This window comes from Vitis riparia, chromosome 16 (genome assembly GCF_004353265.1).
Source record: "Vitis riparia cultivar Riparia Gloire de Montpellier isolate 1030 chromosome 16, EGFV_Vit.rip_1.0, whole genome shotgun sequence".
Taxonomy (NCBI): domain Eukaryota; kingdom Viridiplantae; phylum Streptophyta; class Magnoliopsida; order Vitales; family Vitaceae; genus Vitis; species Vitis riparia.
The window spans coordinates 21,567,850-21,592,421 of NC_048446.1; the positions used below are offsets into that span (position 1 = coordinate 21,567,850).

The 24,572-nt window shown below is 36.1% G+C and overlaps 1 protein-coding gene across 1 annotated transcript; it reads right to left on the bottom strand.

Annotated features, from left to right (window-relative positions):
- Window positions 1–7,462: 7,462 nt before the first annotated feature.
- On the bottom strand, window positions 7,463–8,734 carry LOC117933406. The gene has a single exon (XM_034854767.1). The coding sequence runs from the start codon at window positions 8,732–8,734 to the stop codon at window positions 7,463–7,465; it is 1,272 nt and encodes a 423-aa protein (XP_034710658.1).
- Window positions 8,735–24,572: the final 15,838 nt, after the last annotated feature.

The window sequence follows — 24,572 nt, forward strand, 5'->3', positions numbered from 1 at the left end:
GGGGTTGAAATTGGAGCAGATGCAGATGCAGGAAAATAAATGCACACGAATCCAAAAACATAATAATAATAGAAAAAGAATATAAAAGAAGCAAAAAAGGCACACAAGTTCATGTTTACAAACATATTAATAATGAGATTAATTATAGAAAAATAGAGAAGCAAAAAGGAAAACATCTTGCTAGTCATCCACTCGAGAAATGCCAATAAGAGATGCAACGAGTAGGGAAAGAAACACAATGCAAAGTTTTGCAACATGGCCTCTATTGTCAAATGGTTGTATTTGCCAGATAAGTACAATGATAGAAAACCTAGGCCAGAAAAAGACCTTGAATATTGAATCAAAATCTCCTCAAAGCTAAGACACTTGCTAAACAAGATTATGCAGATAAAATTAAACAAGTGCTCTATATGAAAATTTTATTTCTTAGCCAAAGCAATAAAAATAAATAAATAACCAAATCTCATCATTCTTCTATGATTAAAGAAGTTTAGATTGATAGTTTACTAGACAAAAGAATCCACGATGATCATCTAAGTGGAAGTATGACAAAATAAAATGGAAAAAATACCTCTTTGTTCTGTTTTATCAATGGAAGGTTGAGAGGTGAGCAACAATCACTAGTAACTCCAAAAACCTCCAGGTTGTGTCTTGTTAAATCATTGATAACCCCTAAAAATTCAATCTTTAAGAAGAAAGTAATGAACTTGAAAAAATCTCTAAATTTAACCTCAAGTTGAAAATATTATTAGTTTAAGTTTCACTATCATGACTTATGAGGTTATCCGATTCCTACTTTTGGGGGGTGGAGGGTCTGCACATCACTAAAATAACTAGATATGAACTCTTCAAAAGACAAAAAAAACTCCATCAAACTTCAAGCCAAGCACTTCAAATATAACATAAGTTGTAAACCACTATTTGATGTTCATAATACAAATGTTGTCCAAATCAACTAAGATACTTGAAACATCAGAAAATAGATTATCAACAAAAGATGAAGAAACAAAATGAATGAAAACTATCTTAAATTAAACCTATTTTCCCAAAGACACTTCCCAATGCCTACTTGGTTAAGACAGTAAAAAAATTTAGCAGAATAAAACAAAGCAATGCATCCATCAACCAAATAATAATAAGCATATCTAACTCCATGGACATGTAAGTTGAGATATCCGGTCATAAATGATTCCAACAAAAGGTGGTTCATCTGTAAAAAGAAAAAATAGAATATGCTGATGTAAAAGCACCATTTTAAATCAAAATGCATTAAACAACCATTGCTGGCAGGCAAACATGAAGCAACCGCATATTTGATCATTCCAGTTCAACCTGATCTCTGCATTCTATGACAAAACTAAAATACTAAATCAAGTATGCCTGCAATGCAATAATAATTACTCATGAAAATTCATTTTGCATATGATAAGGGATAAAAAAAGCTGGATTAACCTACTGGATTGGAAAGATATTAATTGATATAGTCATAATATTGAGTTGAATTGAGGAGGCCTTACACTCTGAATAAAAGCAATCCTTAAAATCATGATTATTACACAGCTTAATGATTTAAAACTGTAGTTTCAGTATGAGAAACAATTGCTCTTAGATTAGTTCGATGAAAATGGCACTTAGTAAAAACTTACTAATTTTATGGATGAAACATAATGCATAATGGGAACAAAATTAGTAGATACCAATATCTCTATGCAGTTGGCCCTTAAATTTATACCACAGCTTCCAAAGGAAAAAGAGCTTGAGGTGCCCTACTTCTAGAGATGAAAAACCTTGAAAGGATGAAGTTCAAAGGATGAAGTTACCGAAATCATCATAGGGGCAAATGGCTTTGACTCTTTTCGTTGCTCAACTGGAATTGGAGAATAACTTACACTCTGAACTTGGAACCTTATCTGTAGCAGAACACCAAAAGTTAAGGCAAACCACAACTGAAAGTTTTAGCATAATTATAGATCTATAAACAGAATTATGCAACATAAACCTTGTCTATCCCATCTATAGGAAATTTTTGTTCTTGATTATCCGATATCCATATGACTTGACTCCTAGAATTCCATAAAAGGAAATAAGTCCTTACACTATACATACAGCTGTAAGGAGTAGCCATGAAATGAGTGAAAAAAGACAAAAGAAAAAAAGAAAGCAAATGGTGAAATACTAAACAATCTAATTTTAATTCCATTAAAAATTTAAATGTAGGTGAGATTTTTTTATGGGTTAGGCTCATAGTGGGATGGATTTGGCATAAGATGGACCAGTCTGTAGACGTCTTCAAAGAATCCAAGAGATACTGTCCATTACAGATTCAATATCAGCAGTATGCAGATATTAGATAGGTGTTATTCATGATGATGACACAAAATAGAATTCACCATATCTTACTTAAAAATTTTAGCTTCACCTCTCATGTAGCAGAATTAGCTTGGCCAAGTAGTAGGCAGAATAGAAATCAATTTCTTCAACCTAGCCAATAGTTTCTCATATTTCATGACTCTCTTAGAACTACGCACCTGCAAAGAGGTCATGGAGTAATCTCTTTAGCTCAACGAAAATTTCATATACCAATGTATTTTTTATAGTCAGTGGTAAATTAATCTAAAAGCACCTAACAGAAAGGGGGTCACAACCCAAATATATCGGAAGTATGCAATGGGTGCCCAAAGTAAAAATGGTAAACCAAAAAACCAATTATGATGTATCTATATAGTTTTTAGAGGGCTTCAATCTTGGGCATGCCTACATTTACAAACAAAAATCAAAATAGGAACAGTTATATTATAAAGTCTGAGTCATGATGAGAATGTCTTATGATCACATCCCTTTCTCCAGCAGCCACGACTTCGAATTGTAACATTACTCATGTCTTTATGGTTGTCAACCATCTTATTTTCCAATTGTCGCCTACAATTACGAAATAATAATAATAATAATAACGTAATTTTTATCTGTATCGTTGAAAGTAGCAAAAAACAAAAGCACCTAATGAAATTCACAACACAACAAAAAAAGGAAGTCAATAGTATGATGGTAGCTCTTTCACATGATACTAACAACTTTAACATAAAGATCCAAACAATCCAAGAAATGAGAACTTACAACTGGCATGTGCAAGTGAGATCGCATTAATGAGGAGAACCTTGGTATTTTCTTATTCTTCTTTTCTCAGTGCTTTCCCAGCTTACGAACCACCTCCAGATTCCGCACCATTAAATTTCCATTGATAAAGCCTACATGCTCAAATATTCAAACAGTAAGCCTCTATATGTTTCAACAGATATAATTCTGGTATAAAGTTTTTAGTAATAAACTATCAAAATCACTTGACAAGGTACTTATCACAGAAAAAAATAATAATAAATAAAATACTTCATAGGGTATTCATTATAGTGTGTGTCTTCTCTTATCAAAACTCGTAAGGACACTAATTTATTGGCTTAGTTCATATGTATTTAATTGTGATTCCAAGAAAAAGTCTTCTTTTATGCCTGAGTATTTTTTATTGGAAAGGTAATTCCCTCAAATATAAATTTTCAAGAGAAACAAACAACAAAGAAAAAAATAGAGGGCGCCACCTTCTGATTATGCACTGCCGGCACCACCAGCCCCACTCTCATGCAAGTACGGTTCCATCATTGACCTTGCCTGTCTAAGGTGGCCTCTATTAATCAAATTCGACATGCCTTCAAGACCTTATCTCTAGCATTGTTTGCCGCATTAGTAACCAAAGTATCGACCAGCCTCTGTCGATATAGATGCATCTTGTCTTGCACAACACACACCAAAATCATAGGCTGGTTTGGTAAAAATTCAAATAAACCAATTTCTAAAGTCTTGGTTGCACTTACCTCCGTGATTGAATGTGCTAGTGTCGCCTCGTTCCAATGTTCCATGTACTTGATTGCGAACATGCCACAATCATATCTACACCACCAATTGCATTACACCAATCATATGCATACATCAAGCATAAAAGACAAATACATCAGTACCGAATATTTAATGATAATTAAAATAATAACGATTAAAGTAATCTACCCATTTAGTTGTTGCACAATTTGGGGTTGCACATGCTGGAATTTTGAGACCTCTAATCACCTGAGCATGCCATGAGCATGGAATGCTTTATCAATTGCATCAGACAAATGTCTCGATACGACACTTATCCCGTTACCCCTTCTTAAAGGCAATGAAGATAAGATTTCGACCCTTGAAGCTGGAATATTGACCAACGTGCCAATGGTTGTTGTCGTAGACGGGAAAAAATAGCTACACACATATTGATGACATTGCCATTAATAGGTTAGTAGGGCACTATAATATGATAATTAAATGAAACAAAGACTTTGACCATGATGCCATTATACTAGGTTTGACGTACCATATCACAACTTGAGAAATCATGGCCCGGAAATTCAGCATGAAGGAACATCCGACACCGCTCTCTGATTTCATGCTTTTTGGCCTTTGCCGTAAGGCTGGCTAGCACCACCTGGCCATTTGTTCTTACAGCTCACCACATAGTCTCTAATTTAAAATAATAGAGAAACGCATTAAAGAATTATGATTAAGGCCTCACGGAAAATGATGGGTCGAAATAGTGCGCACGCGGTGGTATAGCTTGTTCTGCATTCATCATTCGGCATACCACTCCGATAATCTGAAAATGTACACATGTAAATGACCATAAAACATAATAATGTGCATCTTATATAACGAGCAAGGCAGAATAGAAATCTTTGAGACATACCACACTATTTAGCCAACGGCCTTCATTGAGCAAAGAAAGCTCATCCCATGTTATATATGTGCCATGCATCTCGCACAAGATCTCGCTGCCATGTCAAAAATGTGTTAAGTCAACAGCCATAAACATTAACAATAATGTCAACTTTAACAAAAAATGGTGAATTCATGTGAAGTACCTTGGCTCACCGTCTTCTGACAACGCATAATCCGCAACCAACCTTTCTTGTTGGCTGATTTTAGGAAATAGTTGAACACATTGAGAGACAAAAGGGGATTTGCAAATGGCGGCTGGCTTGACAAGCCTTTTCGCTGTGTGTTTAAATCTCCGCCTAGGAGTAGGAGAAGGTTGTTTGCTGCCACAGCCTTCTTGAACACCCATTTGCACCCCTTTAAGTGATTGCAATTCAACACTCTTTTGTGAAGGTGGGAATGTGTCGTGGTTAATACATGGGTCATCATCTACTACTGCACCGGTGACTCTTTGTTGGCCAGAATGAGTGTTTGCGGCATCGATTCATTTTCTCATCATTTCATCACTATAAGGATGCACATCGGTGCTTCCCTCATCTTTTTTTCTTTCTACATTCACAGCTTCTTCTAGTGGGGTGAGTGCATAGCCACTTTGTCCTCCATTGGACCTTCCACGTAGTGTGGCAATGTCTTGTGCCACAGATGAAGCGAGACTCATAAGATGTTTGGAATTCTGACTCAGTCGTGCTTCAATGGTCTAGGGTTTTGGAAAATGAATATCAATTAGCACAGTCAACTAGAATGAGGATGGTGCTCAAGTTTTTTTGTGAAGTAATAAAGTCGTAGTGCCATGGCGTACCTCAGTTGGGTCATTAGAGTGTGAGCAACCCTCCTCGTATGGATGTCCATCATTATGTGCAGAAGGTTTGCTTTCTTGTATAACCTGCCCATACATCAAACAAACATTGATGATTACGTTTGAAACATAAATTAATGATAACACCAAACTACGTTTATGAAGTTGCTGAATTTTAGCATACTTGGACATGGCCATAATTGCCATAGGTGTGTATTTCGGTAGCCAAGCGCCTCTTGACTTGCTCATTTGTCCATGCAGCCGAAAGTGGACTGCGGACTTCAACTTGGAAAGCCGTCATATAGAACTTTGTGATATAGAAAAGCTGTGAATTGGGTATCAAATATAAGTTGGTTAGAGAAGCTATTACAATATCAACAAAAGAAGAAATTATTTTGGTAAACGCATACAACATTAATGTAGAGAGGTTGAGAAACGAATACCTGAAGAAACAAGACACAACCTCTAATGTATGTCGGGTGACTTGTACGATAGTCCCTTATCCCATCCTCGACATATTGGAGAACAAACTTGGCCCAATTTTTGCACACCCCCACTTCACTATCCTTAACTGTGTCCCATAAGTCATGAATACCTTCTTGTTTTGAGTTGGGGGCAAGGATAGTGGCACAGGCGAAAATGAGGAAGGATTTCATGAATTCTTCACCAACTGGTAGATCACGCAAATTAGCTTCCAATATTTTAATGTCATATGTGTGGTTGGGTGTGCCACGCCTATTGTAGATGAGAATGTCAACGCCATTGTCCGGGATGCCCAACACCTCTCTAACATCTTTGGGCGTGACTGGGACAACAACTTTTGTTTCCATGCATAAGTGGTGGTAGCCAATGTCGTACTTGGCGACTATCCACGTTATTAGCTCATAACGCAATTCTTTACAACCAAGCTGCAGCAAGCCCCTGAATCCCATATCGCTAATGGCATTTTTCTTATCCATTGGGAGGGTATCCATGATTGATAGGAATTTCTTTCCCGAGCAGCGGGATTTTGGTAACTTAACCTACGACATAAAAGAAGGAAAATATATTACAAATATGTCGCAATTCCAGAGTTAAGCCTCAAGGGCAATAGTTTTAAAAGTAGGTTAAAGGGTTGTTGAATATTTTACTGCTTCAGATCTTGATGGAACATGGCTTCTCCGTTTCCTTTGTCTGCTATCCATGTGTTTAATAAATGAAGTGCTTCTTTTCCTTGAGTATTTTCAGCAACAGCGTAGACTAGTAGTTGGGGAAAATTATGCACTAAGAGATTGTGAATGGAGCATCATTGTGATAATAGCAATATAAGGGGTAGATGCTGCATCTGCACAATGAAATGAGCAGTTTTATATATGTATGCATCATTAACAGCATAACAATCTTAAAATGCTACATGTATAGTGTTGTAGTTGTATCAATTGATCAGAATTGATCTCAAATATAATAAAAATGAGTTCAGAGGTCAAAGAAAATTAATAAAGTTTACATAAAACAGTTGTCCCTATGTCTGGGAATGATGGATTTTGATTTACAACCTGTATAAGTTTGTTTAGTACAACAATAACATTTTTTCAAGTATTGTACAACACAGTTCTTAATAAATGGGAGCTTGATATTTACAATATACCTTAAATTGGAATAAAAAAAAGTACACCACTATATGGTTTTCAACAAGATTAGCCTACTAAGAAATAAAACAAAAGGAATTATGATAACAATCTTGATGTAATATTACCCATTGCAACACACCAATGAAAAGTGTTACATATGTGTTCTTGGTTGGTAACAACCTTTAAAAGAGTATTCAAAACATGTAATGGATATACAAAAAACACATAGTTTCAGTCATGGAAGAATGTGACAGCATTGCACTTAAGACAAAGGGTTCTTGCATGTTTTCCTGTTGTGCCCGGAAGTATGACATCTTAAGCAAGAGACAATCCGTTTATCTTGAAATTGGGACTCAATGCGCTTCTTTCTTGGTCTACTGGAAGGCCGCTTGGTATGGGGAGGGTTAAGAGAGAGGAAAACTTCACCAGTGATAGATCGAACCAAACCATCATTAGCGACCATTGGCATGTCATGGGTCTCTATACCGGAGAAGGAGCCTGAGTAAATCAGCTCTTGCATTGGGAATTTGTACCAATCTTGAACAAAATCAACAACATTCTGACCAATGGAAAGAATAACGGTTGTTGCATGTTCACAAGGGATGCCCAACATTTCCCAACCCCTACATGTGCAAGTACGCTTCATAATGTCCACATTCAAGAAGGTGGTTCTGATAGAAATCCCAAATATTCCATTCATGAAAGGAGTGACCAGATACACCTCACCCTTGGCAATTTTTTGTTGCACTTTTTCTTCAATTTTTGGCCCTATGCATCCCTTCCAATTGTTTGATTCCTCTTTATGTTTGACAAGCATAGAACCTAACTTAGCCATATGCTCCATTAGAAATGTACAAATGGAGTGATGTCTTTCATTCCTTAGCCAAGCATTAAACAACTCGGCAAGGTTTGTGGTCATTTTATCCCATCTTTGTTTTGGGAATTTGGACATAGCCCAATGTTCAGGTTCATTTTCTTCAACCCATTTGGCCAAAGCGTCATTGTATTTCTGTAGTTCAAACATGGAAACATTGTAATCGTGCTCTAACCTTGCATAGGCAATACTATCAAGGAATTGGAGTGCATTTACTTTACCTTTGTTCCTTCTTGTGTTATGTTTGCTCAAGAAAGAGCTGAAATTTTCCTTCAAGTGACGGTAATAGTAGTTTGCAAGCCCAAACACTTTAGGAACACTACAAAGGAGAGCAGGATGTCTATCTAAGATAATAACGACTTCCTTATCTCCAACAACCTTCTTCAAATTTTGCAAAAACCAAGACCAATCGTCATAATTTTCTGAGCTCATCACGCCAAAGGCTAAGGGGAACATGGCGTCATTAGCATCGTATGTGGTCGCTGAAAATAGCGCACCTATATATGGCCCACTCATATGGGCGGAGTCAATAACTATGATTGGTCGACACCTCATTACAAACCCTTGGATAGATACCGAATGAGCAACAAAGAGTTGCTCAAAATGTCCATCACTTGAATGCCGCAACTCAACAATGCTTCCTGGATTTGTTGCAACCATTTTCTCACACATCCAAGGCAAGAATTTGTAATAATATTTGAGTTCTCCATAAATGCACTCATTTGCCTTCTCCTTGATATTCCATGCTTGAAGATACGTCAATTACATCCCATGTTGCCTTTGAAAGTCCTTACAAATTTGGTGAGGTTGGTAATCGGGAGTGGACCGGATGACATCATCAATAAGCAATGAAGCCCGATTAGATCTCACTAAAGGTTGGCATGCGGCAACATCTTCCAAACTATGATTATGGTGGTTATGAAAAGTGTGAACTTAGATGATGTTCGAATCCCCAATTGCACAAGCTGTGACTTTCCAAGGACATTTAGTAACTGTGCAACAATTGTCATGTGTTTCGTACTATTCCTCTTGAAGCGATAATGGAATCTAGTAGCAATTGACATCAAATAAACGGCATCACGGAACTCGGCAGCATTGGGGAAGGTATGTCCACTACCCATAATGGAATTTTCAAACCGCCTTGAGTCACGTTCAAGTATATTTGCTTCCGCACATCTATGGGAAAACCCATATGACTCAATTGTAAGAGAGTCATTACAAATATTAATTGGCATTTCGCCATCGGATGGAAGTAGGTGTGCAGAATTCGAACCAACAATAGGAGAAGGGGCACTACAAAGGAAAAAAAAAAAAAAATCATCCATCTACATATATTTGAAGAAAAGTTAATAGACATAGTGGATGTGATGTTGGGAAGGCTATCAGTACCTATTCGGTGCTATACATCCTTCAACAACTTCACTTAATGATGAGACATAGACGTGACAAAAAATTTTGTTGAATCAAAACATCTTAAGTAGGGTTGCATCATCATGCAACGGTAGTAAACATGATGGCTCAAACTTGACTGTGAATTCCAATTTGATAGAATTCTGGTCAAAGTGCAGTGCATCACACAATTTTGTAACGAAATTACTATGTGACATATGCCGGCTAACAACCATCGATTCACTACGACCACCCTGATATTGAACAGACCCTCCAACACATTTAACTAGCTAACCGCCTTCATGAATGTAGCAGAACATGTCCTCTTCCATCACCTTAATTAAATATAAACTTGTTACAAAAAAAATGACAACAAAAGTAAATAGGGATTATGTATGAATATAATGATGAAGGAAAGAGGAGAAGAGAAAGGTCATAAAGGGGTCATCCTCGGGCCATGTGATGGTAATCGAACGTCTAAGATTTTTTTTCTTAGTGACACATAAGACATAGAGGAAATGAGGGAGCATGGATTAAAGGGCCCCTTTCTATATTCAAATCCTTAATATATACATGTATCCATAATCTAATGCCATGAAGTTGCTTAAGGAATATGAATGGTGGCTTCCTTCCTACCCACCTTTCCCATGTCCTCATCTCCAACCGATTTTCTATGTTTCTTTCCACTTCCATTCCTCATCATCCTAAAAACATAATTACATCTTATAACAGTTATCGAAAAGAACCTTTTACCAGGGACAAGACATTAATAGTTAAATGATCGCACATATCGAAGAGGGACATTCTTTTGATGCAATTAGTTTAGGCCTAATAGTTAAAATCTGCATGCTCACTATAAGTCCCCAAAAATACATCCTTTATTTGCTTATTAGTTACATGATGGTATTTGTAATAGTGAAATACTGTTCTTGGAACCAAGCATGTTATGTGTGTGTGTATTAATTCACCTATCCTTGATGAAATTTGACAACTACAACACCTACTAAAAATACTTGTAAACAAAGGGTGTTCCTCTCTTTGTCTCATCCCTTAAAGACCTCCCAATTTAATAGGTTCAATGTCCCTCTCCATCTCCCCCCAACGCACACACAAAAAGTGAATACTTCAAAACCCATGAAATGGAAGATCTTCCATAATGGGCATCCCTCTACCCATCTACTTATCCAACAACATTTAACCCAACTTGGGAGAGCTTCTAAGATGTTAAAAGCAGGGTTTGAAGGTCAAATGCAGCTTTTAAGAGAGTATTTGGATAGAACTTTCAACAATGGCCATGTACATTCAAACGTGATTTATTTACATTTTGGAAAATCAGGAAGACCCAAGGTTTTCCTCAAACATGAAGCAGGGAGAAAATTTTTATTTGATTAAAATGTTTAAAAATGTGCAAATTATCCTTCTTTGAATAAAAGTATTTTTAAAATACAATTCCCAAACATAAAATGCAACCCGACGACAATATCTACTTCTACTTCCACCTCTACTGCACAAAAGTTAATGCTATCCCAAACAAGCCTTTAAGATCAACTCTTTATGTGGAATATGCAAGCAGTGCACTAACTACAATAGGCAACACAAGGAAGGACAAAATCCAACAACACAACCAAAAAGATAAATTAAAATTAAAAGAAGATCATAAAAGCCCTCTTTGTATTAAACTAACAACATAATTTCAAAAATAATGGTTTCAACAAGACACAAAATAATTCCCGTTAGCATTCTAGCAACATCAGACAATGAAAGAATAAGAATTTGAAATTATTTTAAATTTTAGAATATATGCCTAGCAGTGAGAAAGTTTCTGAAATTATTCATGTTCACTGTTCTTTTATAGGAAAAAAAAAAAAAAAAACATGGAGCCCTAGAACTTGTAAAGTTTTTTAAATCCATTTCTGGGGAGTTCCACAACATGTCATATAGATTTGACCTAAAGGACAAAAAAATGTCACCGCAACTTCTAAGTTCTACCCATTCAGAAATATATTAAAGTTTCCCATTTTCAAAATTTTCAATATTTCTAGCAATGCTAAACTGTGAACCCATAAAAACAATTCAGTGAAGTCCACAAATGTTAGAATTTCAGACCAAAACATCAAGCATAAGGTAAAGAAACTTAGCAATAATTATATACATATACGCACGCATACCTTAAGTAATGTCTTGCCAAAACTTGCTTCCTCTTCAGTAATTATAAACTGATGTGCACTTCATGTTGTTTTAGTTCAGGGAAAACATCACCCATCACTTTTACAATAATGTTTACGAGGCTAGTTTTAACAAAAATGGTCAGTATATAGAGTTATGAATTAGTAACAAAAACTGTGAACGAAGTTTCAAGTGGTCCTTTATGTGAAAAATTAGGGAAAAAAGATACAAGAAAAACTTCATTAAATGCCTACACAGGGGAAAATTAAAAGAAACCTAAGCACCATTGTCATTTCTACCTATTGAAGAATCCTTCTTGTGCTTTCAGAACTTCACTTCCATAACAAACAGCTTTACAGAGAATATGCCTCAGAACGTATTCACGACCCTCATTGTCTACAGAGTAAGTAAGGTAGTCATGAATATTGCTTTGAAAAAAGTTACACTGAGATAATAAACAAAACAAGGAGAATTAGATCTTCATACACCACTCATCCCCAGCATCTACTTCCTCCCAACACCACTCATCCCAAAAAAAAATATTGATGCGACTCATGGTAGCTTAGCTTTAAAGGCGTATCAACAAAATTTATACCTTAGATACTATTACTAAAGTAGCCAAGCTACTATAGCATAGTGGTTCTAGGATCGTTCACTGGGAAGGGTTTTCGCAAACACAAGTGATATTCAAATTAGGAAAGTAGGTGATTTTCTTATGGATGTTAGCTTTAAAAGAAGATGTAAATGTTTTAGAAAGATTTAAACTAATTTAAGCTAACATTAAAGACTAAAATGAAAGGGTGTAAAAACAAGTTTCTCAAAGATAGGATAGCTATGCTCTGGCTCTTATGCAAATTGGAAATCTCAGGATAGGCTCCTCGCGTTGGGGTTGCAACTATGGTGATGCTTGCTTCCCGAACCGATATGGATTTAGCAAATCAAGTTTTAATCCTTTAAAATGGCAAAACAGATGGTAGTGAATTTCATCAATGGTTATTCACCTTAGACTTCCTTTGAATGGCTCGTAAGAGATAACTAATGGTCTAAAGCCAAAAGCTTACCAAATATTGGCAACTCAAAGTCATTCCAAGTGATAAACTCACCTTTCAATGGCCATTGAAATTGGTTCTAATGGATTAATGCAAAACTTGGAATTGAAAACCTCACCTTCCAATAGCTCGTAGGAGATAACTAATGGATAGAAATCCAAAAGCTTATCAAGTATTGGCCATTGGAAGTTGTCTAATGGAAATAAAAACTAAACTTTGCATTAATGAACCATTAATGAAAAATGACTACCTTACCTTCCGGGTGCAAGAAATTTCCATGGGAATGCATCCAAGCTATCACATAACATCCATACTTTGAGAAACTTAAAAGGTTAGCCTCTCATCCTTGGGGATTTCATCCACCAAGGATGTTTGGCTACTAAGAAAATAAGAAAGAAAAGAAAAGGAGAAACAGAGCAAGGCTCTGTGGTATATTTCAATATATATGGGTATATTACATATTTTTCTCCATCTGTTTCAACGGATGCAAAGGAGTATATATAGAGAAGCTTTTCCATCCTTCCTAGCTAAGAAATCTTATGATTGGTGGATTACAAGGAGAAGAATGGAAATTTATACAAAAATATATAAAAGAAAAGATCTCATGTGGAGTCGGCAAAACAGGGGAAGGGGTGTGCGAAATTCGCACACCTGATCAGGAGGTGTGCGAAATTCGCACACCATTCAGAAGGTGTGCGAAATTTTCGTACACCTGGAGCAGTTTTCTTCCAAAGGTCATAACTTCCTCGTTTCAGCTCCCCGTGCACGGTTTGAAGCGTTGGATTCTTGACTTCCTGAGCTTTGAAATGGTATATAGCATGTAAAAAATGGACTTCGGGAAGTGCTCCAAAAGTGCCAAAGAAGACTGCAGCTGCTGTCCTCTGTTTTCCTCCTTGCTTCTCTTTGCTTCTCTTTTGCTTTTCTTTGCTTCTCTTTGCTTTTCTTTGCTTTTCTTCTTTGGTTGGCTTGTCTAAGTAGCTCCTCCATCATTTGGCATGCTTGAATTGATTCATAAGCTGATATAAACATGTAAACTTGCCACAAAATGGTTAAAACCAATTACTAAGGACCTTAATGAATTAATTGGGTTAAATGAATATGATTACTACCTAAAGGTGCTTAAAACCATTATAATTAGGTCTACAAAATAGCACTTTTTGGTAGTAATCACAACTCATGGTAGCTTAGCTTTAAAGGCGTATCAACAAAATTTATACCTTAGATACTATTACTAAAGTAGCCAAGCTACTATAGCATAGTGGTTCTAGGATCGTTCACTAGGAAGGGTTTTCGCAAACACAAGTGATATTCAAATTAGGAAAGTAGGTGATTTTCTTATGGATGTTAGCTTTAAAAGAAGATGTAAATGTTTTAGAAAGATTTAAACTAATTTAAGCTAACATTAAAGACTAAAATGAAAGGGTGTAAAAACAAGTTTCTCAAAGATAGGATAGCTATGCTCTGGCTCTTATGCAAATTGGAAATCTCAGGATAGGCTCCTCGCGTTGGGGTTGCAACTATGGTGATGCTTGCTTCCCGAACCGGTATGGATTTAGCAAATCAAGTTTTAATCCTTTAAAATGGCAAAACAGATGGTAGTGAATTTCATCAATGGTTATTCACCTTAGACTTCCTTTGAATGGCTCGTAAGAGATAACTAATGGTCTAAAGCCAAAAGCTTACCAAATATTGGCAACTCAAAGTCATTCCAAGTGATAAACTCACCTTCAATGGCCATTGAAATTGGTTCTAATGGATTAATACAAAACTTGGAATTGAAAACCTCACCTTCCAATAGCTCGTAGGAGATAACTAATGGATAGAAATCCAAAAGCTTATCAAGTATTGGCCATTGGAAGTTGTCTAATGGAAATAAAAACTAAACTTTGCATTAATGAACCATTAATGAAAAACGACTACCTTACCTTCCGGGTGCAAGAAATTTCCATGGGAATGCATCCAAGCCATCACATAACATCCATACTTTGAGAAACTTAAAAGGTTAGCCTCTCATCCTTGGGGATTTCATCCACCAAGGATGTTTGGCTACTAAGAAAATAAGAAAGAAAAGAGAAGGAGAAACAGAGCAAGGCTCTGTGGTATATTTCAATATATATGGGTATATTACATATTTTTCTCCATCTGTTTCAACGGATGCAAAGGAGTATATATAGAGAAGCTTTTCCATCCTTCCTAGCTAAGAAATCTTATGATTGGTGGATTACAAGGAGAAGAATGGAAATTTATACAAAAATATATAAAAGAAAAGATCTCGTGTGGAGTCGGCAAAACAGGGGAGGGGGTGTGCGAAATTCGCACACCTGATCAGGAGGTGTGAGAAATTCGCACACCATTCAGAAGGTGTGCGAAATTTTCGCACACCTGGAGCAGTTTTCTTCCGAAGGTCCTAACTTCCTCGTTTCAGCTCCAAATCGTGCACGGTTTGAAGCGTTATATTCTTGACTTCCTGAGCTTTGAAATGGTATATAGCATGTAAAAAATGGACTTCGGGAAGTGCTCCAAAAGTGCCAAAGAAGACTGCAGCTGCTGTCCTCTGTTTTCCTCCTTGCTTCTCTTTGCTTCTCTTTTGCTTTTCTTTGCTTCTCTTTGCTTTTCTTTGCTTTTCTTCTTTGGTTGGCTTGTCTAAGTAGCTCCTCCATCATTTGGCATGCTTGAATTGATTCATAAGCTGATATAAACATGTAAACTTGCCACAAATGGTTAAAACCAATTACTAAGGACCTTAATTAATTAATTGGGTTAAATGAATATGATTACTACCTAAAGGTGCTTAAAACCATTATAATTAGGTCTACAAAATAGCACTTTTTGGTAGTAATCACACCCCCCAACCGACTCATTGCTAGTCCCTTAGCAATGGAGGAGATAAAAACTAAGTAAACTATAATAATATACATAAAAGAGATCATGCAAATCACTCCAAAAAATGATATGAGTGGCATGATTGGATCAAACTCTCACATGGCAAGTCAAAGATATAAAACTCAATCATCAACAAGAGTCATCAAATAACTTACCTATCACAACATGCAAAGAGTGGGCATTATGCAAATTTGAGTATCAAAATAATTTCCACTCCCAAAGGACCAACTCTTAATCTTCCACAAAAATCTATGTGTTATTTATTAGTTTCCGAATATAGTATGTCAAACTAATCTCTCCCCTCAACCTAGTTCTTTTCAAAGCTTAGCAAACTAATCAACCTCCAATAGGCTAAGAACACACCTCTTTCACAATTTTTTTCTTGTAGGAGTGCAAAGCTTAAAGGCATTCTTTTCTAAATTGTCCATGTAACGGGGGTCCATCGATGACTCCCAACCAATCAAGGTTTAGGGCATCAAGCTTTAAGGATCTTTCAACCACTAACTCCTCGGATTTTACCCCGGACTTTTGAGAATAAATTTTTAAATACCCAAGCAACTACAATATGTTAAACTCCACCTATCCACCCTTGTAACGAGCATTGAGGTCGGTGACTCCCAACCAATTAAGGCTTAGGGCACCAGGTTTTAAAGATTTTCACCATATACCCCTCGGACCTTGCTCGGGTTTCAAGGCAAGCAAACATTTTTCTTTCTTTCTTTTTCAAAGGCTCATTGGCCTTTTACAAGGTGTCTCAACACTATTGAGGTCAAAGGTACCAAGTCTAAAATTTTCCTAAGTCAAGAGGGAAATAGTTCTTCATCTTATAAACGGAACCTATTGTGTTTAGTGTGTGGATAGCTTAAAGTGGAAGAACTAAGCTTGAATTCAATAGAAGTTTCAACAATTCATCAACTTTAGTAAGCATAATACAAACTCTAAGACTATGGCAATAAGATAAGAATTTAATTTATCCCATTTACTTTTGAGAATTTTTCCTTAATAACCATGGAGAGTAGAATAAAAACTTAAAAAATTTTAAAAATTAAGCAAAAAGCAACTAAATTACCAAAATAACTTAGCATTTAATAACAATACTTCCTTCCTCAACTCTCCCCCCAACCAAGCTGAACATTGTCCTCAATGTGACAAAGCGATTAAAAAATAGGGAGGAAGTGGTACCTCCTGAGTGACATGGAGTTTGAGTCATGTAGGAGAAACCACATGTTTCAAAGAAAACATAAGAGTTAGTGAGTAGAGGAAATAGAAAAATGCCAAGTTTTAAACAAGAGTTGATGTCTATATATGATGTATCATCAGTAATACATCTAATATAAAGCATCAAAACATGGAATTATTTATACTAATATAATATGCAAAAAATTAAAGAGATGATCAAGTAATGGAAGGGTCCTGTGGAGTTGATGCATCTGTGGTGGCCTTCTGAGTAGGTTGGATCAGGACTTTGGCCTCTGTTCTGGTATTCTCCTTGGATGGCATAGTCTCCTCAACTGGAGCTCTCAGTTGGAGCTATGGGCTTTGATGGTTTAAGGAGGTTAGAAATAGAGTGAGAGGCTTCATGTGTGTGATCCCAGGGTGCGCGGGGCTCTTTGACTGCTCTGGGGAGCTGTGGCATAGCCTCCTCGGGTCTTAGGCATAATGGAGTAAAGAAATGAGGCTTAGAGGCTTAGGTTTGGGGAGAGTAGGGATGAAGAAGTTGAAATTTTCGCACAGGGCACTATTCACCCGCGCAAATGCAAAAGTGTGGCTCCTTCAAATGGCCATAACTTCTTCGTTTCAAATCCAAATTGATCACCGTTTGAAGCACTGGACTCCTGACTTCCTAAGATTCAAAATGACATATGGCATGCATAATTTGAGCTCCAGAAAGTGCTCCAAAAACGTGTCCAACAGTAGCAAAAAAAAAATGGGTGCGGCTGCAATATTTCCGTTTAAGCTTTGCACAGCCGTCTTCAAACGGCCATAACTTCTTCGTTTCAACTCCAAATCAAGCACCGTTTGAAGCTATGGACTCCTGACTTCCCAAGCTTTGAAATGAGATATAGTATGCATGAAATGAACTTTGGGAAGTTTTTCGCACAGGGGAGGGGGGGTGTGCGAATTTCGCACACCTGTGGTTCTCCAAGACAGAGAGCATGGTTTTGAAAATTGGCGCAAAAACAAATTCGCACCGGGTTCGCACCAGGTTCGCATACCTGTGAAATTCGCATAGGGGGACAGAGAGTATGCAATTTTGAAAAGTGGAGCAAAAATGAATTCGCACCGGGTAGGGGAGGTGTGCGAAATTCGCACACCTCAAAAGGGGGTGTGCGAAATTTGCTGAAACTTGATTTTTCCTCCCCTGTTTTCCCCTGTTTCCACCAAGACTTCATTCTTCAAGCCTTCCTACCTACATGAACACTTCAAAACTCATCTCAAAAACATATTAAAACTAAATTAAAGCGAAGAATTCAAACTAAAACATGCATAAATTTAAAAAAAAGCATAGAATTTAAATGGAGCTAATAGCATGTACCCCAAAAAGAAGATGAACTAGTTAGCTCATCCTCACTCACACACCCACTTCATGCTGAAATCCCCCTGGATCCCAAACAAAATTGGCATCCTTCCCAATTGGTCCAAGGGAATTCGTTTCTCTTCTCTTCCCTAGAGAAGTGGATGCTTTAAAGGGTTCAAGTAACCCTTTATCATCTTGAACCTTATGATTTTCAATGGAAGGTTGGTTCATAGAGTTGTCATAGCAATCCCCCACCAAAGTGTCAATCTTCAACACTTTCCTTAATCTTTTTGTATTGGTTCCTTGAAGGTTATGGTGGGGTTGAGGAGGAAGCGTCCTTTTCTCCCTTGCTATGTCGAGATTGGTGAGCTTCTCAATGGAGTCTTGAACTTTTTCTATCCTTAGTGATAGATCATTATAAATCTCCTCCATTCTTACATTTATTGAACTCTCCAAATTATCAATCTTTTCATTAACATGAGAGTTGATCTTTTGTTGCTCACCTACAAAGTCCTCCATGACTTTGCTTATCTTCAAAATGGCTTGCTCCAATGAAGATGTACTCATTGATGGTTGAGGTTGAGGTTGGGTTGTAAGGTTGGGATGGTTATTCCAACTTGAGGTGTAGGAGCTTTGATAACCGCACATGTCTCTCATAGTTGGAATGGTAGGGCACTCCCCTACCGTATGCTCATATGAATCATCTCTATTCAAAGCATACTTACTACCCCATTGGCTTTGTTGAACTTGCCTTTTCCCCAATTCAATCCGATCCCTCATGGATAGGTATGCGAATTTGTCATTCGGTTGATGTTGAGGTTGGCTTGTAAGGTTAGGATGGTTTACATACTCAAATGAAGTTGGCATGGCTTGTGGTTGTGCTTCAGTATGCACATTTCTCAATTCAAACTCTTCTATCGTTCTAGCCATAGATGCTAGCTTTGCCTTCATGCTCATGTCTTCATTCAAAGCATTCTTACTACCCCATTGGATTTGTTGAACCCGCCTTTTCCCTAATTCAATCCGATCCCTCATGGATAAGTATGCAAATTTGTCCTTCTCATGATCATAATGAGAGCTTTGATCTTCATGTGGAATTTCCATTTCTAAAAAATGATATTCAACTAAGGCTCTTTTCTTCAACTTGTAGCAGGGTTCCCTCTTGGTCTCGAATCCAACAAGGAATGCACAAATTGAAATTAAAACAAAAATAAAAGAAAAGAGAATAAAAAAAAAATTTAACTAAGTAAAAACTAAACTAAATAAAAAAAAATTAGAAGAAAACTCACCAAACTTGTGATGAAGATCACAAGTTACCCTTAATGGTTGCTTCACTGTGCTTGTGGCACCTTCCCCGGCAACGGCGCCATTTGATGCGACTCATGGTAGCTTAGCTTTAAAGGCGTATCAACAAAATTTATACCTTAGATACTATTACTAAAGTAGCCAAGCTACTATAGCATAGTGGTTCTAGGATCGTTCACTAGGAAGGGTTTTCGCAAACACAAGTGATATTCAAATTAGGAAAGTAGGTGATTTTCTTATGGATGTTAGCTTTAAAAGAAGATGTAAATGTTTTAGAAAGATTTAAACTAATTTAAGCTAACATTAAAGACTAAAATGAAAGGGTGTAAAAACAAGTTTCTCAAAGATAGGATAGCTATGCTCTGGCTCTTATGCAAATTGGAAATCTCAGGATAGGCTCCTCGCGTTGGGGTTGCAACTATGGTGATGCTTGCTTCCCGAACCGGTATGGATTTAGCAAATCAAGTTTTAATCCTTTCAAATGTCAAAACAGATGGTAGTGAATTTCATCAATGGTTATTCACCTTAGACTTCCTTTGAATGGCTCGTAAGAGATAACTAATGGTCTAAAGTCAAAAGCTTACCAAATATTGGCAACTCAAAGTCATTCCAAGTGATAAACTCACCTTTCAATGGCCATTGAAATTGGTTCTAATGGATTAATGCAAAACTTGGAATTGAAAACCTCACCTTCCAATAGCTCGTAGGAGATAACTAATGGATAGAAATCCAAAAGCTTATCAAGTATTGGCCATTGGAAGTTGTCTAATGGAAATAAAAACTAAACTTTGCATTAATGAACCATTAATGAAAAATGACTACCTTACCTTCCGGGTGCAAGAAATTTCCATGGGAATGCATCCAAGCCATCACATAACATCCATACTTTGAGAAACTTAAAAGGTTAGCCTCTCATCCTTGGGGATTTCATCCACCAAGGATGTTTGGCTACTAAGAAAATAAGAAAGAAAAGAGAAGGAGAAACAGAGCAAGGCTCTGTGGTATATTTCAATATATATGGGTATATTACATATTTTTCTCCATCTGTTTCAACGGATGCAAAGGAGTATATATAGAGAAGCTTTTCCATCCTTCCTAGCTAAGAAATCTTATGATTGGTGGATTACAAGGAGAAGAATGGAAATTTATACAAAAATATATAAAAGAAAAGATCTCGTGTGGAGTCGGCAAAACAGGGGAGGGGGTGTGCGAAATTCGCACACCTGATCAGGAGGTGTGCGAAATTCGCACACCATTCAGAAGGTGTGCGAAATTTTCGCACACCTGGAGCAGTTTTCTTCCGAAGGTCACAACTTCCTCGTTTCAGCTCCAAATCGTGCACGGTTTGAAGCGTTAGATTCTTAACTTCCTGAGCTTTGAAATGGTATATAGCATGTAAAAAATGGACTTCGGGAAGTGCTCCAAAAGTGCCAAAGAAGACTGCAGCTGCTGTCCTCTGTTTTTCTCCTTGCTTCTCTTTGCTTCTCTTTTGCTTTTCTTTGCTTCTCTTTGCTTTTCTTTGCTTTTCTTCTTTGGTTGGCTTGTCTAAGTAGCTCCTCCATCATTTGGCATGCTTGAATTGATTCATAAGCTGATATAAACATGTAAACTTGCCACAAAATGGTTAAAACCAATTACTAAGGACCTTAATGAATTAATTGGGTTAAATGAATATGATTACTACCTAAAGGTGCTTAAAACCATTATAATTAGGTCTACAAAATAGCACTTTTTGGTAGTAATCAAATATATATATTAAAGAACAAATTTATTATGAGAAAATAATCAGCATATATTATTTCAAGTACATGATAAAATAAAGAATCAATATCCATCCAAGAGATTAAATATATTTCCACAAGATCTTTTTAAACTTTGCCATCAGAGAAAAAATGATAACATAAAATCCTTCCATTCATTGGCTGCTGTAAAATTATATAGCTAAACTTCAGACTTTCATAGTACAACAACAAGAAGATAGACAAAGAGAGTGAAAACAAAAAATTTCCAATCATGACTCTACCCCACCCCCATATACTTTCTTCTCTTCTAGAAAGACAAGTTAATTATATAAAAACACACAAATATTTTCCTAGAAAGATATCTTTAACCAAACCAACGATATTCCTATAGTTTAAATATGAAATCCCAAACTTCTAAACAAATTCTTCATAGATAAAGATGAAATGTGAAAAAGAAGCCATGTATCCAACCCTAAGTAGTCAGAATTAAAGCTTTGGTGAGAAAAGGAAAGGGAATTTTTATTAGGTTGGTGAGAATTAAAGAATTAAAATCTCTTGGATACAGCAAGCTTCCACAGCCCAATAACGTCAAAAGATACTCTAAAACGCAAAGGGAATTTTTATTAAAATCTCCATCAATTAAGATTAAAGCTCTTAAGTCTCAATAACAATCTCTAGCCAGCAACAACTAGAAGAGAAAGTATCAGTTAAAGAGGATTAACTTCATAGTTATTTGTTTACAGAGGAGAGAAAAAAAAATGACCAATATCCATAAAATGCCTAAGTGCCTAGCTTCTAACCAATCCAATAATAATTCCTAAATTGTACCACAACAGAATTGCTAACAACTATGATGTCTTACTGTTTTAGCAAGCTTCCAATGACCAAATCAATAACTATAGATAAAAGGCTTAAGAACTATCCAAAGAGAGAAAAGATAAATAAATAAATAAATAGTAGTAGAAAATTTTATTTCTGAAAAGAAATATAGAAAAGGAAAACAAGAGAACCATAGAGATCAAAACAGAGCCAAAGGATGGTTTTCTGATCTAATATAGCCAGAAAAATAAAATAGAAGCATTATACCTTCAATAAAAATAACTAGCAATCTGGATAAATTGATTGCAATTTCTCAGGACCCATTTATTAGGCCTAGTGGTAACAATTCCCAGTCATCATACAACTCCAATCTTGTATGTATATTCCCAGTCATCAGAATCTAAGATCATGTTTGGTAGAGAGACAAATGGAACACAGATTTATGAGAGGACAAGATTGAAAGTTTGCATAAAGCAAATCTCTAAATTAAGGACATATTGAATAGTTGACTAGGAGATTACAAGAGGAAAGAGAGAAGTATGGCTTACGAGCCGACCATGCATATCTTGATGTATTTGGAAGTGAAAGAATAAAACAATCTTTGATGATATTGATCAATCAGAATTGTACCTGAAAAATGTTTTCCTGAATTTTTTATTGAATGGTCTACTACATCAGTAAGAAATAGAGGCCTTTCTTTCGTAGATTTCATTTAATATTTCAGCTGCTACTTTAAGGATCAAGGAGTTTAATTTCCCCCCTGTTTTTTCGTTTTAAAATCCTTATGAACATCACAAGTACTAGGGAAGTGCCCTCTTATTGGCAATTGTTTCACAACATTATAAATATTATAAAAACATTAAATCAAGTTCAAGTTAGGCTTAGGTTGTTTGAACCTTGAACTAAACCCAGCCCTGATTAAGTTCGGGAAAAAAAAAAACCTAATTTTTGCCCAACCCGAGTACTGAAAATGATTGTCCAAGTCTACAAGTTGGGTCCGTATTCTGCCCAAGTTGCACCCCTAACTTAATATCTATCTAATTATACTTCTTGTCATAAATTTTAAAAATAAAAAATATTAATATTTTTTGTATATGAGATACAAAAGTTCTTAAAAATGTAATGATTTTTAAAATTATTTAAATAAATTGAGATATCCAATATTTTTTCTCATGGCACTAAAAAATCTCAGGATCTTTCTTTTGCCCAAACCAAACTCATTTTTCCACAACATTGGAAACTCTGGAGATTCAAGCTCTTCATTTTCATTTTAGAGAGGTGCAAACACTTCATTTCAATTCAACTTGCAAACTTGAATTGAAACCATGTATGAGGTAGGAAGATATCACGAACCGCATCATAAGCTGCCTTTTGGTTGCGCCAGAAATCTAGGGAAGGTAAAAGTAGTCTTCCTGCAAAAAATTAAACTTGATAAATAGAAAAGCTAACACAAATGTGGAAAGCAACATATGAGTATACATAGAAGATGAAAGAACATTTTTTGGTTTATAAAGGGTGTATCCAAACATCCCATGGTGATAAAATCATTCATTACCAAATTTCATAGCATAGCAAGGCAAAAGGTTCATGCTTAAAAGATTTCAAGAAATTATATCATTTAGATTTTCTACTACCTTTTTTGGCAGAAGTTCAAAATTGATCCTACATGAAATATCAGACTTTTGGCTATGGGAATAGCTTCTTATTTAAACCCTTTAGTAGGGGATTTTTTTCACTTGAGTTTGTTACTTTTGCTTTGGTTATCCTTATCCATGTCTTGGTCTGTTGTTATTTTTTTCTTAACGATAATTAATCCTTCTTGTCGTGTTATACTCATTTTCTATTAAATGAATTGGTTTGTTTTCAATTAACAACTAATAATTTGTAATATATTAGACTCAGTACAAGCAATATAATAAATAAAATGAAAACATCCAAATGTGATGAAAAATGTAATACAATGACTTCTTCCCTTCAGAACTACCATCTTCTTCCACCACCCCAGCCCCCACAGGGGACATTGATTTAACCAATAACGAGTATAATTTGTAGCAACAAATTTATTGTGAAGTAAAATAATAACACTTTTGAGGAGTTCGCCAAAGATAGGTTACAATTAAAAAACATACAGAAAATAAATGCATGAGAGGATGAAAAACAAGTAGGTCAATGCTCTTTTATTTTAGCTATTACATAAACAGGACACCAGGAGAGGGATTGCTACAAATTTACCTGATCTGGATCGTTTCAAACTCAATAATTCTGGAGAAACAATTGACACTTCTGTTCTCTCTTTTATGCTAGGATGCGTTACCTAAATAAAACACATTAAGAAGGAAAGAAAAAAAGCTATAGAATAAAGTTAAGAAACAATAAAACAGATAAATAAAAACAAACCCAGATAAATTAAAACAAATGGGCAACAAAATTGCAGATAGAAACATGCTAAGAACATCAGAAAGTTACATCAACCAACCAACAATAATAGCTGCGTCCTATCCCATCTCATGAACCCCCAATTTCCAAGTTACAGTAATCATGAGTAAGAACTAACTCAAGGTTAAATGCTATTTCAAGCACCAAGGTTGTTAAGGTACCTAGATGATGACATTTCATTTGCTATCTAC

Bases quoted from the DNA above. Each gene is read 5' to 3' on its own strand.
- LOC117933406 (XM_034854767.1), bottom strand. From the start codon at position 8,734: ATGGTTGCAACAAATCCAGGAAGCATTGTTGAGTTGCGGCATTCAAGT.